The sequence below is a fragment of the Bidens hawaiensis genome, unplaced genomic scaffold (genome assembly GCF_021521415.1).
Source record: "Bidens hawaiensis isolate Kalapana, Puna unplaced genomic scaffold, B.hawaiensis_p1.1 tig00074861_1, whole genome shotgun sequence".
Classification (NCBI taxonomy): Eukaryota; Viridiplantae; Streptophyta; class Magnoliopsida; order Asterales; family Asteraceae; genus Bidens; species Bidens hawaiensis.
In genome coordinates, this window is record NW_027506701.1 from 789 (window position 1) to 18,705 (window position 17,917).

At 34.0% G+C, this 17,917-nt stretch overlaps 3 protein-coding genes and 1 pseudogene across 5 annotated transcripts; 1 reads left to right on the forward strand and 3 right to left on the reverse strand.

Moving 5' to 3' along the window:
- Positions 1-603: 603 nt before the first annotated feature.
- LOC143618420 (putative germin-like protein 2-1) lies at positions 604-2,030 on the forward strand. The gene is made up of 2 exons (XM_077090645.1): positions 604-866; positions 1,399-2,030. Exons 1-2 carry the CDS (start codon positions 755-757, stop codon positions 1,932-1,934), a joined length of 648 nt encoding a protein of 215 aa, XP_076946760.1. The 5' UTR covers positions 604-754; the 3' UTR covers positions 1,935-2,030.
- A 2,292-nt stretch (positions 2,031-4,322) lies between these two features.
- On the reverse strand, positions 4,323-5,811 carry LOC143618425 (pollen-specific protein SF21-like). 2 transcript variants are annotated; one of them, XM_077090647.1, is made up of 6 exons: positions 5,640-5,811; positions 5,505-5,565; positions 5,295-5,381; positions 5,014-5,091; positions 4,850-4,906; positions 4,323-4,735 (listed from the first exon to the last, which is right to left on the reverse strand). In XM_077090647.1, exons 2-6 carry the CDS (start codon positions 5,550-5,552, stop codon positions 4,676-4,678), a joined length of 330 nt encoding a protein of 109 aa, XP_076946762.1. In that variant the 5' UTR covers positions 5,553-5,565; positions 5,640-5,811; the 3' UTR covers positions 4,323-4,675. The 2 variants fall into 2 exon arrangements, with proteins under 2 accessions (XP_076946762.1, XP_076946761.1); XM_077090646.1 differs by having other exon boundaries at positions 4,323-4,906.
- A 723-nt stretch (positions 5,812-6,534) lies between these two features.
- LOC143618426 (pollen-specific protein SF21-like) lies at positions 6,535-7,990 on the reverse strand. The gene is made up of 3 exons (XM_077090648.1): positions 7,667-7,990; positions 6,805-6,904; positions 6,535-6,727 (listed from the first exon to the last, which is right to left on the reverse strand). The coding sequence occupies exons 1-3, from the start codon at positions 7,724-7,726 to the stop codon at positions 6,621-6,623; spliced, it is 267 nt and encodes an 88-aa protein (XP_076946763.1). The 5' UTR covers positions 7,727-7,990; the 3' UTR covers positions 6,535-6,620.
- A 4,407-nt stretch (positions 7,991-12,397) lies between these two features.
- Positions 12,398-17,267, reverse strand: LOC143618424 (protein arginine N-methyltransferase 1.1-like; annotated as a pseudogene). The gene is made up of 8 exons (XR_013151006.1): positions 17,054-17,267; positions 15,130-15,296; positions 14,958-15,021; positions 14,721-14,863; positions 14,555-14,642; positions 14,335-14,462; positions 14,067-14,219; positions 12,398-12,884 (listed from the first exon to the last, which is right to left on the reverse strand). The product of XR_013151006.1 is annotated as a protein arginine N-methyltransferase 1.1-like (transcript).
- Positions 17,268-17,917: the final 650 nt, after the last annotated feature.

A 17,917-nucleotide genomic window follows, 5' to 3' on the forward strand; every position in this document is an offset into this window, starting at 1 on the left:
TTTAATATAAAAAAATAACTTTGGTTTATGTGACTTTGGCACCGCGAAAGAGTCCTTGAGCCCGTTAACACACTAGCGTCGTTTGGGGCTTAATTCCCATCTTAGCGCTCTTCTTGTACACAAATAATGGTTTGACTGTGAAACGGTGGGTGAGGTGGCACAGAGGCCACTATAAGTCATTGATTAATAATAATTCATACTGCAATATAACTAATGACATCATTAACTTTGATTTATATCGTTTTAAGGTAATTTGCAACGTTTTGATTACGGGGAAAATCATTCAGTTGTTTATTAGGGGAAACCGAAGTTACTTTTCAATTAGAGTGAGATTCCATTTGAGAAATAAAGTGAAAATTAAGAGTGTCACTAATCACATTATCACACATTATCAGAATAAATTATTAAAATTCAAGTTGCTTTGTTACACAAAAAAACACATATTTATTAATATAAGTGAGATTTTACTAGGTATGTTAGTTCGTTTTAAATATCGATTTAATAATAGTAAAAGTTATTAAAGATACCTTAACAAATTTAAAAACATGTTTGCTTATAAAATAATAACTAGACAACCATAAGATTTAAACTACAAAACAATTATATATATATATATGTTACCTACGTTAAATGACTATTTCAATGACTTACAAGACAGCCATAATTAAAGACTAACTCTTACTTCCTTTTATTATATAAGCAACTCAACCTTGCATCATTTAACCATTACATCCACAACAAAATTAACCCATCAATGGCTCGTGTTCTTGGCTCGTTCTTACTTCTTGTTCTTGTTTCTTCTGTAGCCTTGGCAACGGACCCTAGTCCGCTTCAAGATTTTTGTGTCGCAGACCCAAACTCCAAAGGTATGATAATCGTTTCCTAAATTTGTATTTCTAGTTTGTTTGTTTGGATTTTGATTAGAGGTGGCGCTTTTTACACTTTTAGTTATTAAGGGTGTAAACATACCAAAACTGCTCATGAGCTACTCGAGAACCTTTTTTTTAAGTTTGAAACAAACTTGATCAATTTGGGCTTGAGCCTAAATTAAAGTGTGTTTAATGAAGGAGCTCGAGCCTAACTAAACCACCTGACTTTCACGTAAAGCTTAAATGAGCTCAAGAGTTTAAACGAGCTTATTATTTGTACAAGCATATAATGATTTTTTTATTTTATATAGTTTATATTTTGATAACGTGTATGTAAAAGCATTTTAGATAAAAAAAAAAGGTATTTTAAAAGTCTGAAATTTAAAATTATTAAAAAATTGTATAATTTTTTATATATTTTTTATGTTGTTTTGTAAACTTATTACATTAAAAAGTTAAATGTGTTTATTACACTAATTAATCCGCTATGTAGAGTTACTTAATCAGCCCATTTCGGGTTTTATGGCAGTTTTGGTGAACGGGTTTGCTTGCAAGGACCCGAGTTTGGTCCAAGCCGACGACTTCTACTTTGATGGGCTACGTATGAGGGGAAACACGTCGAATCCAGTTGGGTCCAAGGTGAGCACAGTTTTCGTGCATGAGTTGCCAGGACTCAACACTTTAGGAATCGCAATGGCTCGTGTGGACTATGACCCATGGGGGCTCAACCCGCCTCATTATCATCCACGGGCCACTGAGCTCTTCACCGTCTTGGAAGGCACTATTGAGGTCGGATTTGTCACATCAAACCCTGAAAACCGTTTCATCACTAAAATCTTGCACGAGGGTGACGTTTTTGTTTTTCCAATGAGACTCGTGCATTTTCAAAGAAACCTTGGAAATACAAATGCACGTGCGGTTTCAACTTTAAGCAGTCAGGACCCTGGTATTGTCACAATTGCAAATACGGTTTTTGGTTCGAAACCTGATATATCTATTGATATTCTTGCCAAGGCCTTCCAAAGCAGTAGCGACGTAATTGAGAAATTACAATCCAAGTTTTAGACCGGTTGAAGTCACGAAAGAGCTACCAACACAAAATCAAAAGCGAAAATCATAACGCTACCATATAACACTTGTATATTTCTTTTATAATTCCTTAGCGAAAGATCAATATTCCTTTCTTTTTTGTGATTTTATATGTTATTGTTTTATTTAGTTATAAGATCAATATTCCTTTTTTTGTGATTTTATATGTTATTGTTTTATTTAGTTATAAGGTTAATTTCATATGTATCTTTTTAGAACCTTTTGATTTCATATATCATTTCAATAGAGAAAATTACAATTTTTGTCTTTTTTGAATTAGATAAATTATGTAACGAGTCCTTCTTGAAAATAACTTTAACTTTTTATCCTTTATTTGCATACCTTGATTTTTGTCATTTACACTAACGGACGTTAAGTTTTTCAGTTAAGTCAGCACATGAGACCATAAGAGCATATAATATCTAGTTTTAAGATATTAATACTAAAACAGTTTTAAGTAAACTTATCGCTTTAAGTATGATTTTTTTTATTGTCTTCTCTTTCTTTCTTCCACTACATGTGACTCTCTTTCATTCATCACATACAAATGCTTATACGAATTTCGCAATTCTCTACTTAAAACCAGAGTAATAACGTATATGGAAAGGCACGATTTATAATTTCATTTTTACAAAATACAAAGATAAATATTTATAGAAGAGACTACAAATAAATTAATGGTAATCATTCAAAGATTATATATCCTTTCCCTTGGTATGCATTGGCTAACCCGGGGTGCCCCAGACACCCCCATTTGTTTCTCAACAGTGTAAATTTATATAATTTCGTTCAAAATTTTTTATACGTAGTGTAAATTTACCCGTTTTCGTCTGAAAACTTTGGACCCTGCCACCCATGTTTATGAAATTTTTTATACGTATTGAGTCCAGCCACCCTGGTGTTTTCATTCAAGCTTCGCCAGTGTTGGTATGTATATGTCTACCCTTACGTAGGAAGAAAGCAGTGTTGGTATGTATATGTCTACCCTTACGTAGGAAGAAAGCCTTTGCTAGCTCTTGTTGGCACGCGGTTTGGGAGAAGATACCCGTGTTTTAATCGGTCTAAGCCTTAGGCCCATTCGTTTTGGGTAAAGAAGGCCGGGATCAACACAACACAACTCAAGTGGGCTCCGTGGGCTATCATTAAATTGGCATGGTCTATACAATCCAAATCTCTTAAGAAAATATTCGAGAGGGATCAACATTGCATGAGGTTGCTCTTCCGGCACCATTGATCCACATGGATGTACCTGCATCACGGTACGGTTCGGTCAGTTGAATAATATCTTGGTTTTTACTTTTACCTGTTTGCCGTTTTGACGGTCTAAATTGATTTATTTTTCAATATATTAATTTTTTTAAAGGAAAAAAGGGTTCATGAATATGATATATATACGTAACCAAGGTCGGGTCTCAAGGAGGGCAGGATGGTTGATCGACAAGGCCCAACAACCCACTAGGCCCAAAATTTAAAAAAAATTATATCTATATTTTTCTGAAAAAAATATACATTTTTTTTGAAATGTAAAAATTACTCAACTCATTTAAAAATTTAATTGTTTAAACCCATTTAAAAAAATTTAACTTTTTAAACCCAACAAAAAACCCTTTTACTTAAGGCCCAAAAAAAATTCGCCTTTGGCTAACATTTTTTCTTACGATTCTCAGAGACGGCTCTGCACATAACTACAAATTCAAAAAATAAAAAGTGATAACAAATTCCAAATAGTTCGTACAGTATACATGGCTTGTTCTTGTTTATATATATATATATATATATATATAGGGCAAGGATCCTAAGAGAACCCTTTTGGACCACTAAAAACACCTTTAAAAAAATATTTAAAAAAATCATAAAACAAAAAATAACAAAAATTTAAAAAAGTAAGAAAACCAAAATTCTTATATTTCATTCTGGTTTCATTAAAAAAAACGTCGTATTATACACATATGTATAATTTTATTTAATTTTTAGTTACGTAATATACATATATGTACAGTATCATTTATTTTAAATTATACATATGTGTATAAAAAAACATGTAAATGTACATATATGTATATATTATACATATGTGTATATAATTTAGCTAAACCGAGTTTTTTTTAATGAAATCGGGATGATAAAATAAGAATTTTGGTTTTTTTACTTTTTTCATTTTTGTGTTTTTTTTATTTTATGATTTTTTTTATTTTTGTGTTTTTTTGGACCAAAATGGTTCTCATAGTTCTCAATTTCAAAAAAGTTCTCTCATGATCCTGATCTTTTATATATATATATATATATATATATATATATAAAACTTAAAATAGTCTTGTTTCACTAGATAAACATACCTCAACCAAATGGAAACACTTTTTACCCAATGTTGTTTTCATATGTAGAGCTTCATCATGAAATGGAGACTTGTCACCAACAAAAATAATAGTTTTGCATTCTAAGCTCTCTAAATCTTTTGTGATGTCATGTCTCCTACTCATAACAATAAATAAAATATATTAACAAAAATGCCAAATAGAGTTATAAATAGAGGTGATAAAATGACCGAGTCAAACGGGTTGGACCCACCAGATATACTTTTATCCAAAAAATTATTATTAACTTGCGTATTATGACTAAAAGATACATAATTTAAAAAAAAAAAATAATACAGTTTGAATGACTTTTGGCCCGTTTAACCCATTTAAGATAAAACATAAGTAAATGAGTCATAGCTGTCACCTGTCAAGTGCTTGAAGATAACGCATCACGTTAATGCTATCTCTCTCGTCCAATAACTATAAGAAAAAAAACAAAGCATTAAGGTAATTACCTATTCACCCATTCCACTTATCACTACTTATTACAGCTAAACTAGTTATCCAAGGGCGATTAGGTAATTTCACACTAACCTTCTTGCATGCTCGAACCATTTCCGATTCGGGTACTTGTAGATCACCGCATACTCCCTGATTTAAAGTGTAAAAATTTTGTGACCAAAGTTATATAGTGATGACGTGTGGGCCCGGCCCGTTAGAGAGAAAGTATCGAAAAAGTAAGAAGTTGGAATATATACCTTACTGAAGTATCTGTAAATCAATAACTCCTTTATTAAGTCACACATACCGCAATAATAAAGCAAGTTCGACATGATCTATGAACAAAAACTTTGGTTAGAAAAATGTAAATTTAACTAAACATCCGATTCTTCAAATAGTGCGAAAAATAGACGGGTCGAGGTCAAAAAGGTAATTTTGTAGTCATTTAGTAAATTTATTTAAAATAATAATGTGTTGAAACTGATTAGGAAAATTATTTATATTATTACTTAATGAAACAATAATGAAAAAAACTAACTTTATTGTAAATCCATTCATTCCAAGTAGCTGCTCTGCATATAGGAGAAACAAGTATCAAACCAGTCACTCTTTCACTATATTTTATCTGCAAAAAATAATAAATAAATAAATAATAATAATAATCTAACTTTTCGAGAAAAAAAATGATTTAGAAGGTTTAATGCACTAATAATCAAATTCGACCCGCTCAAAAATTTATAAGTAATACCGAAAATAATGTGAGGATGTAGGCGCCTGCCATTGCACCCATACACATCACTGAACCAAGCCTGAAATATATACCATCACATAAGTTTATTGTGCAACAGTTAACCAATATTTAATGTTTATTAATTATTATTACCTAAAACGATTAAGGATCACAAGAATTTGATCACAAAGATCAACAACTGAAGGCGCAGGCTCGTCTATAGACAATGTTGCAGCTCCTATCTGCAAAATAAGTGGCCCGTTTACTTATGGTTTATACTGAAAGGGCTAAATGGGTCAAGTCAAAAAGTATATGGGTTAAACGGGTCAAAAACGGTTAATAGTGTATTTTGAGTTTTGACTATCCACAATGCATACAACCTCCTAACTCGCTTTATGCAAAAATGAATCTTTTAATATTATGACAGTATAGTTTTTGTGATCATATTTAACACGTGTATTTGTTAAGTATAAAACGTTAGGCAAAGAAGCGTTCCTCCCCGACCCTTTTGACCCTTTCAAAGCTTCGGTTTTTCATGTACCAAAAAACCGAACCGAACCCGTAAACACCGGAAAAAAAGCGACTTTAGTTATTGAATTTATGGGTTATAATTTTTATTTTGAATGTTACGTAAATTATAAAAAATTAATAAATGGTGTAGAAAAAAAAAGTTAAGCCCAAATGTGTAATAATAAATTAATCATTAATCAACAAATAAATTTAGGCCTAAGTTTCCGGCTCAAATGCAAAATAAAAAATTAATTATTAATAAACATAAAAACTTTGGCCCAAATAAGTTAATCATTAATTAACAAAAAAAAAAGTTAGGTCCAATGTTTCATGCCCAAATGTGTTATAATCAATTAATAATTAATTAACATAAAAACTTTTAGGTCCAAGGTTCAGGCCCAAAAGCATTATTTTGGGCCACTTTTTTTCCTAAAAATTTCAAGCCCAAATGGGAAAACCAAACCGAATTCATTATAAAAACTGAAAACAGCAAACTGTTTTCAAAAAACCCCAAAACCAAATTTTCGGTTTCTGGTTCTGTTCGAGCCGAAAACCGACCCCTACTTTTGACCCGTATCAGAAGGTATTTGGTGCTTCATGGTCTAAAACAAAAAAGTCAAAACACTAACAAACCTCATGACCAGGTGGAGTAATGTGATAAATGCAGAAGTTGTGGAGTAACAAGGAAGCCGATTCGGGCGAGACAAAGAGTCCTTCAAAACAAGACTTGTCTGCAAACACAAAAACACGAATTAAAAACCGACATTATTTTAAAAGAAAAAATTCAGATTTTGGAGTCGGTTGTTACGGGTTAGGCCTATATCCGGATAAGTAATCAATGGTGGCTTTTTTTGATCTCCATACACAGTAACAGACATAGAACCGCAGCCAGTCTGAATGATATGTTCCTGCATTAACATTTAAAACACAAAAAAAATATATATATTATGAAATTTATGTGGAACATCAAAATCCACGCGGGACAAACGACTGTATTGAGATTTGTTGTCCCGCTTTGTATGTCCACCTATGCATAACAACGTAACGTAATATTTACTTTCTAAACAAACCTATTGTCCAATGACACATGCATAGATCTAGTGCTGTTAATATTCGACACGACACAAAAACCTGACATCTACCTAACACGAAATTCGTGGGTTTGTGTCAGTTTTGGGTCGAACTCATTTAAAATATTCACTTTTAACCTATTTATTTCTTATTATATTTGTCTAAATTGTGTTTCTTTTGCCAAAAATTAAAACTTTAAAAGAAAATTAACATAATATTTTGAAATAAAATGTAAGTTTTTATATAAAGTTGTATTTTATTATTGTGAAATGTAAATTTTAAGTACTAATATATGAAAACAATTATAAAAAAAACTTTACGGTCAAACAAAACGAATTCATCTCAATTCTCAACCCGCGAATATGCAAGTCATGTATGGGTTCACGTGTCTGTCATGATTTTTAGGTATGGGACAAAATTTCAGGTTAGTGTCAGAATTTGGTTCCATATGTGTAATATAATCTCATATGAATAATGTATAAAAATTGAAATCAATTTGTATAAAAATATACAGAATTTGGTCGTGTCAAAAACATCAACCAGAACACGACACGTTCAAATGCGTTGACATGTAATTAGCAAGTTGTAAACGTGTTAACCTTGCCGCCAAAATGGAGCGTTGGCAAATCAGCGGCAATAGAATGAACGGAATCAGCCATGGCCGCGGCTTCCGTGTCCGTCCGACGAAACCTAACAAACCCTTATAACTTTTTTTATATTATTATTATTACTCTCCACAATCGGTGGTCTTATTTTCTCTCTCTCCAATTCTTATAAGTCGTCACTATTTGTGGCATATAAGTAGCGGTTTTTCCTCCTATTTCCATTTTTTCTCTCCATCAATTTGTCTGATATTAATAGTCTAGCCGTTCATGTTTTTCAAATTTAGTTTTGCCTCTTTGTAGTAAAAAGAAAATTAAAATAAATAAATATATAAATAACTCTAAGTTATACTTAGCCTATGATTTAACCTTCATATACCACCTACATAGGTGCCCTGTTTGCGGTGCGCGCATATAATGTATATATGTGTGAACCCTCGGGTGGGCAAAAGTAAAATTGCACTAATTTTGACGTTATTTTACTAATCTCGTGAAAATAACGTTAAAAGTGATGGAAGGTTAATCAGGCATCATGTGGTGGCGTTGATAGCCGAAAGACAAGATACATGCACCAATCAGCCGGCGTCCCGATGATTGAGTGTTATGTGTCTTATGTCCAAGGCTTGATGCAAAACTACTATAGAGCCGGGTGTCTCACCGGAAGCAGCCTCTCTATCCCCATTAGGTAGAGGTAAGGCTATCTACATCTTACCCTCCTCAGACCATACCATAGTTTTGCTATTGGTGGGATATTCTGATACTACCTACATAGTATTTTCATTTTTATTATCATACGGCTCGTTTGGCTATTTAAATGGTTCGTATAACCAGTTTTCGACTTACCATACGGTTCATATTATCATACGAGCCGTATGACACGTCAGATATACTATGTCACAAAAGAAGTATAAACGGGCCGAGCTCGATTAGGCTTGAACTCAGCTTATTTTGACTTGTGAACTCAAGCACAGGTCATAGAGTATTTTTTCAAACTCAGGCTAAGGCGCTAAGCTCGTTTATTATTTTATTTATTAATTTATATATTTTTTTACAATTTTTATATATTTTAATAAAAAACCTTGAACAAGCCTAAGCTCAGCTCAAACAAACCAAAGCTCGAAGCGTTTATCAATGCATTATCAAACTATATATAAATAGCTTAAACTAGAGGTGCACAAATCGGGTTCACCTTGAAAACCCGAACCGGTTCGGAACCGGTTTTTTTCACACCGGGTAGAAAATGAAACCGGTTCCAGTCAGGAACCGGTTCGGTTCCCGACCCGAACCGATGCCCAGAAATGCAAACTTTTAGGAACCGGGTAGGTTGGAACCGGAACCGGTTTTTACGTAAAAACCGGTTCCACCGGTTTTTTTTGAAATTTAAACATTATAGCCGTTAGGAACCGGTTCCAACGGCTATATAGCCGTTTTTGACCGTTGGAACCGGTTTTTTAACTATAAATAGGTTATCTTCTTTCTATAAATAGCAAGGTTTGTTTGTGTACTTGTTAAACCACTCCCAAAACTATAAAACACACTCCAAACCACAATTAACCTTAAACCGACAACAAATGGCAACCAATGATGACGTTGTTATGGTGATCGAAACAACAAGATGCCCCGATGTTTGGGTTCATTACGATTTGTGTCTCATGACCGACTCACATGAGTTGGCACGTTGCAAATATTGCTCGAAGTTTCTTAAAGCAGCGTCCAACTCGACATTACGAAAACATACGAATAAGTATTGTCGAGAGAAAAGAAGAATGGAAGCTAAAAAAACGGAAGTGGGAGAGTCGTCCGGCTCTACAACCCAAAAATAAGTATTCCCGGATTAAAACGACGGACTTTGTTTTTTATGTTTTAGTTGTTATGTTTAGTATCGTTTATGTTTTAATAATGTTTGTAATAGTTATTTTTTAGATGAATAAAATGTTCGTCGTTATTAAAAAAGTAACAAACAATTAATCATGAGTAACAAAAGTAATTATAATAAAACAAATCAAAACTAAATATTAGTTGAACAAGTTACAAATAATTTTACCAAAACAAATAATTACAACTCTTCTTCGTCTTCATTCTCGTCTTCACCCTCGTCTTCGTTATCGGAAGAAACCCCGTCCTCCGCCTCCTCATCATGAATATGACGCTCTATTGGTATTTCGTCTTCAAAGTTCGCCTTGTGTTGTACACGATCCACCGCATCCAAATGGTCCTTTAGGCAAATGCAAACCTCTAGAGACTCGGGAGTTAGTTTTGTTCTTCGCATAGATAACACCCTCCCACTAAGAGAAAAAACCGATTCGGAAGCAACCGTTGAGGCTTGTACGGCAAGCAAATCACGAGCCATGGCGGATAGAATGGGAAATTCGTTTTGTTTACCTTTCCACCAAGCCAACAAATCAATATTGCGAATTTCGTCGACCGTTGCGCCCTCAACATAGTTTGCTCCACTATATCGACCAAGTTCGCTACTTGGTGTGTTTCCTCTTTGCCTCTTAGATGCCGATTCACGAATCCCATTCATCAAGTTTATAAGTGGGTCATTGCACGACCTACCAGTTGTTGTTTTTTTCACAAAAGACGATCTCCTGCTTGGACCATACATTTGAAAATAATGGTCATAAAGGTCTTGAAGGTTTTTGTTGAACTTGTCCTTCGCTTCCGTCGACAACTTCGGGTCAATCTCGTGCATACCTAAGTTGTCGAATATTTCCTCAATCGTTGTTTCAATCCCATTAACATTCCAATAGGGGTTTAATGCGGCGGCACAAGTAAAGACCGGCGGTATGATTTCAAAATATTTTATGAACTTTTCTTTCATCACCGCAACAATATTTTCGAAGAGTTTGTTCTTCTCCGCAAAGCTTTTAAAAACACAAGACATATAGTACAATTCTTGCAAAACCCAACAACTAGTAGGGTAATAGACTCCCGATAATTTTGTTGTTGACTTTTTGAACACATCAAGATACTCCAACAAATAACCGACTTGGACCCAAACACTTTCCGGAAACATATCGGCCTCGCGTTCTTCAACAAGATTGTTATGAAAAGCTTGTAAAGTTTGGCGTTGGGCAAAAGCACACTTTAACATATGACAAGTTGAGTTCCAACGGGTTGGAACGTCCCAATTCGGCCCCAAATACTTTCTTTCAACCGACTTGCAATAGTTCTTATATTCAAGATGTCTTCTTTTACCACTTTTGAAGACATCTTGTAACATAAGTCTAAAGTATTTTAAATCATCACAAATGTGTTCATTGTCAAGACCTATTTGGACAACCAAGTTGATGATATGTGCAACACATCGGACATGAAAAAAATCCCCGAAACAAGGTGCTGAATATTTAATGATAAATTTTTCAGCCGCTTTAGTATTGTTTGAAGCGTTGTCAAACGAAATCGAAAATATTTTATTTCTCAAGTTGTAAGTCGTTATAACTTCATCAAGTAATTCAAACAATTTTTTGGCGGTATGTGGGAACGGGAAGTTTTCAAAAGCGATGGTGCGTTTCATCAATTGCCATGTCACCGGATCAACCCAATGAGCGGTGACACATATGTATGATTCGGGCAACCCGTGTGGTGCCGACCAAACATCGGTAGTTAAACTAACCATGGCTTCTAAAGAATGAAAAGACTCGATTAACTCTTTTTTAGCACACTCCCACAACCTGATACAATGACGTCTTAAGGTAGTACGACTTACATGTGTGTATCTCGGTTGTAGAGTTTCGCGAATCAACGACGTCAACTCCGGGTCATCAAAGTGGTTAAACGGCAAACCTCGTTGAATAACGAACTTTGCCATTCTATCTTGAACTTGAGTCGTGTTGTAACGAAATAGTGTACCATCTTTACCCAAGTCAATTTGATCGGTCGCGCCAATCTCTTTCAACGCCTTGCAATATGGCTTCTCGATGTGCTTTCTCAAAGTAGAGTTGGAATCGTGCTTTAATATTGAACCACATAGTTTGCAACGAGCCTTTTGATAACCTTCGTCATCCACAATCAAATCCCAATTCTTCCATACGTCTTGGTTGCGGTTATGGTTGACTACCGTAACAACCCTTGGGTCCTCCGTAACAGGAACGGGGGCAACAAAAACACTCTTCTTAGCCTTGTTGTTAGTTTTTTTGATGCGTGCCATAATAATATTTACTTGGATGGTCGGGTAAAGGAACGAGTTTGCTAAAGGAGTAGTATTGTAGTTTGTTTTTGAGTTTGGTGGTGAAACAAGTAATGGAAACAACTTATATATAGGTTTGGCCCAAAAACCGGTTCCAACGGCTATATTACCGTTGGAACCGGTTCCAACGGATCTATTGTCTTAAAAACCGGTTCCAACGACTATATTACCGTTGGAACCGGTTCCAACGGCTAATTGGTGTCTAAAAAAACCGGTTCCAACGGCTATATTACCGTTGGAACCGGTTCCAACGGCTAGTTTGACTTTTGTTTGACCCTTCAAAAAAACCCGTCGGAACCGGTTATTCCGGGTACGAACCAAACCGGTTCCAATTAAGAACCGGGTAGGAACCAGTTTGGAACCGGTACTGACATATAAATATGAGAACCGGGTACGATTTTCAGGTACAAAAATACCCAAACCAGGTATTGTTCCAACCGGGTTGGAACTGGAACCGGTTCCGGTTCGGTTCCACCGGTTAGGTTCCGGAACCGGTTTTTTTGTGCACGTCTAGCTTAAACTAAATTGATCATAAATAAACATTTTAATAATATTAATAACAAGCTTAGCTCACAAGTCATTCAGCTCGAACTCAAGTCAAGCTTTTAACGAAACAAGGGTAACTCGGCTCGCTAACACGCTTAAAAAAAATCATCTAAACCCAATAAAAATGTCATAAAATCATTAAAAAAATAACCAGTTTAGAATACAAAACTTAATGCATAAACCGGGATGTTGCAATCAGCTTGCAAAACGACCCCAACTCCCAGTGATTCCCCGACAAAATCAAAACGTGTTACCAAACTCGTTTTTTGCATCAACGCATTTTGTATTCTTGGGTTCTCGAGACATTGCAACGACGACTGTTTAACGAGTATTTGAGAGTGATGTCAACGTCTCGAGGGTTTTTCTTGTTCTGTGTCACGGTCATGGTTCCAACCACGAACTCGCCTTGGCATATGGTTAACACGTCTTCAAGATATAACACTGTTTGTTTCCAATGTGTACTCTTTGACCGTGGTCCTAATTTATGAAAAACAACGCAACAAAGTTAAGGTTTGACTATTGTGTTGTTTTAAATAAATTTTGATTTTTTGGCCTGTTTATATATTAATGAGTTGGTTTGGTTACATATTATCTAGAACGGGTTGAAAGTAAAGATGTCAATTGTGTCAGGTTGGCAGGTTGAGTTGTTCAACCTGAACACGACCCATATAATATTTGTCTCAAAAACATCAACCCAACCTTGCACGAACCGTTTAACCAACTTATCTAAATGTGTCAAGCAAGTTTGGCGGATTATAATCAAGTTGTCAACTTGTTACTCGGGTTGGTGGTAGGGGTGTGCACGGTTCGGTTCGATTAATTTCGGTTAATAATCAGTATCAAACTTGGGCTAAAATTTTGCTTAAAAATATATGAAATGAATGCTTAAATACATGAAATGAATGTTTAAATATATGAAATTGAGATATTAATACATGAAATGGAGATATCAACACATAAAAATGATAGTATTAAACTATTAATGCACATAAGACATGAAATAAAAGGAAAAAGGCTTGAAAATATTAAAAAATGAAGAGTTCGGTTCGGTTAATTTCAGTTAATTCGGTTTTCGGTTATATTGGTTTCGGTTTCGTCGGTTTTCGGTTCGGTTTCGGTTAACGATTCGGTTATTGCTTACCCCTAGTTGGTGGGTTGTAGAAATTGAGTTAAACAGGTATACAGGTCAACCCAAACACCGCCCGTTTAGTAAAGTAGGTCAGCTTGAACACAACCCGTTTTATAAAAGCGTTAGATTTGGCCAACAAAACTTGAATAATTTCGTGTATGCATCAGAAATTGCCACCTTAAAAGCCATCCAAAATGTATTTCAATGCATACCACCTTCAGATTGTTTTATTTGAAAACTTATATTAATATTTTAATAATTGATTTATCTGTCAACCTGACCTGAACACAACCCGTTTTACAAAAGCGTTAGATTTGGCCAGCAAAACTTAATTAATTTCGTGTATGCGTTAGAAATTGCCACCTAAAAGTAATCCAAAATGTATTTTCACTGTATACCACCTTCGAATTGTTTTATTTGAAAACTTTTATTAATATTTTAATAATTGTTTTATCAGTCAACCCGACCTGACCGGTTTTGACCCGAAACCCAACACACACATTTTAGAAAAAATAAAGATAATAACTAACCTGTAGAGAAGCCTGTCATTTTGTGGCACACGCTAAACGAGACATCAAAGTAAGCTACAAGAGCGTGAATGTAATCATCACGTTCAGCCACGAGCTTGAACGGGGCTGTAAATGATGCATCCCCAGACGTCATCTTGGAAATATTCATGTTTTGTATGATTTCAAACATGACAATTTAGACAGGTTTACTTACAAAAAAGTTGACTTGGCAATTGTTTAAATCTCCAACAAGTGAAATCAGTTAAATGTGTTGAGATATATCTCACCTTAAGTAACTGACTATTTGTAACAATCTGATTCTGATCAACTGTGTCAACAAGAGGTTCCATCATAGACTGCTTCCTAATGCAGCTCACCTAATGCAGCTCATGTCAAAGCCGTACACGTTTTTCCAAACTGTGACCATAACAAACAAAAGTCAACAAAGTCAAACTAGTATATTTGTTCAGTCAACATAATGTTAACTTATGTCAAGGGTAGTTGCTTACATTCAATTTTATCCTCTTTGTATTCGGAATCCTCAATTGCTGTCAAATGGAGTGATGCATTATCAGGTAACACAATCCCATTGTTAACCTATAAACAACAAACAAATGATTAAAAAACAAAACAAAATTAACAAAATAAAAACCAAAAATATTAAAAGAAACTTACCAGCCACTTATCACGAGCATACAAAACTGTATTTAACATGTTCTCATATAACAGAAAATAGCCCATCCGTTCTGAAATAATAATATCCACTTGTGGAACTGGAAGGTCGATTTCTTCAACTTTTCCCTTCAAAACAGTTATAACTGTGACAATAAGACAAAAGACGAAGAATTAGTTGATTAGTCAATCTAACATTTAAAAAAAATGTAAGAATTTGAAACTAAAAGATGTTAATACCATCTGAAAAACCGTTTGCTTTAACAATCTCTTTTGCCATGTCAGCCATCTGTGAGCACTCAATCTGAAAACAAAAACACAGTCAAACATATCAGTGTTTACTATATCAATCAAATCAGTAACAAAAAGAAACATCTTATGAATTGTATGACAGAGGAAAACAGATACTTACAGCATAAACATGTTTTGCACCGGCTTTTGCACAGAAGAGGGATAATATTCCTGTACCAGCACCAACATCAAGAACAATCTTGTCTTTGAATAAAAACTTGTTCTTGTAGATAACATTTTGATAAGTCTTGGTTCTCACCACATCCTTCAGCATTTCCTCATGAATACCTGCAACCATAAAAACAAAAACATAAAAAAACGGCAGATGATATTATAGGATCAAATGAACAAAACATAAAGAAAATATCTATAAACAGTTAAATAAAAAAATACTGGAAACTAATTACTCATCAAAATGGACTTTGATTTTTTTTTAAAATTATGAATGATAAGCAACTCCAACACATGTACTACAAGTTAATACACGCTTATAAACTATAGCAATATAAGCTACGTCTACCGAAATATCATTTCATATCATCATCATCGTACTCAGTATATCCCACCAATAGCAAAGCTATGGTAGGGTCTGAGGAGGGTAAGATGTAGACAACCTTACCTCTACCCCATAGGGATAGAGAGGCTGCTTCCGGTGAGACCCCCGGCTCGATAGTAGTTTTGCATCAAGTCTTAGACATAAGGCACATAGCACTCAATCATCGGGACACCGGCTGATCGGTGCATGTACCCTTGTCTTTCGGCTATCAACGCCACTACATGATGCCTGATTAACCGTCCGTCACTTTTAACGTTATTTTCACGAGATTAGTAAAATAACGTCAAAATTTGTGCAATTTCACTTTTGCCCACCCGAGGGTTCACACATATATACATCATATGTGCGCTCCTAAAATATCATTTGATATCATAAACTACCAAAAGAACACAGCTGATAAAATGTATGATTTCCTTTCATTTTCACATGAACAAAACATAAAGGGGGTGGCGGGTCGTGCACAATAACTTATTGACGCCAAAGAGCTATAACTTTGTTTTCAGTAGGATCGGGTTTGCCATTGAAAAGGGGGTGGCGGCACAGTTTGTTGCCAGCATACCTGCCTCTCTGTTGTAATTGGATCATTTTGTTCAATATAAACTATACATTATTTCTATTAAAAAAAACATAAAGCAGCAGTTGTTAGCTCATCAACTGATTTCAAAGCCTAAAGAACTCAATCAACTGTATGAATTCCTTTTATTTTATATGAACAAACATAAAACAACAATTTTTAGCTAACTCAATCAGCGTAACTCGTTATCAATTGATTTCAAACCCTACGAAAATGACACAACTGAGATATTTTACAATTTTTCTTTCACTTTAACATAAACAAACATCAACACAATAATCATTAGCTCCTTTAATCAGCATAACTCGTTTATTAATTGATTTCAAACCCTAAAAACTAACACAGCCGATATATTTTGTGATTTCCTTCCATTTTAATACAAAAAAATAACAACTTTTAGCTGCTTCAATCAGCATAACTCATTCATCAACTAATTTTACCCCTAAGAAACCAACACAACTAAAACTATTGAAAAATTCCCTGTCATATAAACATGAAAATTAATAAAACTAAGGGTGCAATCGAGCCGACAATTTCAGCTCTGTTTCTAAAGCTCAAACTAAACTCGTGCTCTACTCGTTTATTATTTATTAATTAATAATTAATTTATAAACATTTTTAACCATTTTCTTAAAACCTTTTTAAGAAAACTTTTTATATATAACACAATAAATAATATTTAGTCCTTTTCTCATAACTTTATATATGATACATACTATTTATATAAACACATATTTAACAAACTAAACAAAAACTATCTAAATATTATAATAATAAAAACAGCAACTTTAATCAAAATAACTCAACCAACTGTAACATTATACACTTTCAATTAACATTAACAGTCACATAACAACACACAGAGTAACATAAAACAGTTAATAATTAAATTAAATAAGTAATAATTAATTATACCAAAATGAGAGTACGAATCGAAGTAATAATCAGCACTGGTCTTATCACCACCGAGTATTAACGAATCATCCGCCGCCACGTCAGCGGCTTCTTCGATTGTTTCATCTGCGTCTTGAAACTGTGAGTAATTGGAGTTGTGAGTGTGTTCTGCATTCATATTATTATTATTATTATTTAGGGTTTTGGAATAATAATTATAAGAAGAAGAAGAAGAAGAAGAAGAAAAGATACAACGGAGGAGAAGATATTATAATTAGGGGTTTAGGGTTTAGAGAACACACAATTATTATAATAATAAAATAAAACCAAGGAAAATATCTTTTTAAAGTTATTTCCAATTATGAGGGCGTATGGTTCGAGTTTTATCATCATTGGATCTTTGGGTCATAATTTATTTTTGACTCATCACCAGTGTATACGTGACCCTCTGATTTTTATTATATTCTTATTTTAATCGACTGTTGGCGTCGACGAACATATTTACGCGAGCTATGTGAATTCAATTTAGTAGTTGGAAAGTACAAATGCGTTGGAGACTTGGAGATAGTTGTTGATAAATTTAGTTCTAAGGTAAGCATTATCTATCTAATTGATAAGTCAAACTTTGTTACTTTAAAAATTAAAACAAAAAAATGCCTAATATATATGCTCTTACAATATAAAACTTTTCATTTAATGGTGATACTGTATATTCCTCACTTACAATAGTTTTATTACAAATTACTTTTATATTTTTAGAGAGTTTAGTTTTATAAACTAATAACTAAATTTAATATGGGCGAGGTCGTTTCAAAAGGCTTTTTGATTTAAAAATAGTTAACTTATGTATAGTTTAAAAATAAATATATATTTCAGAAATATTGT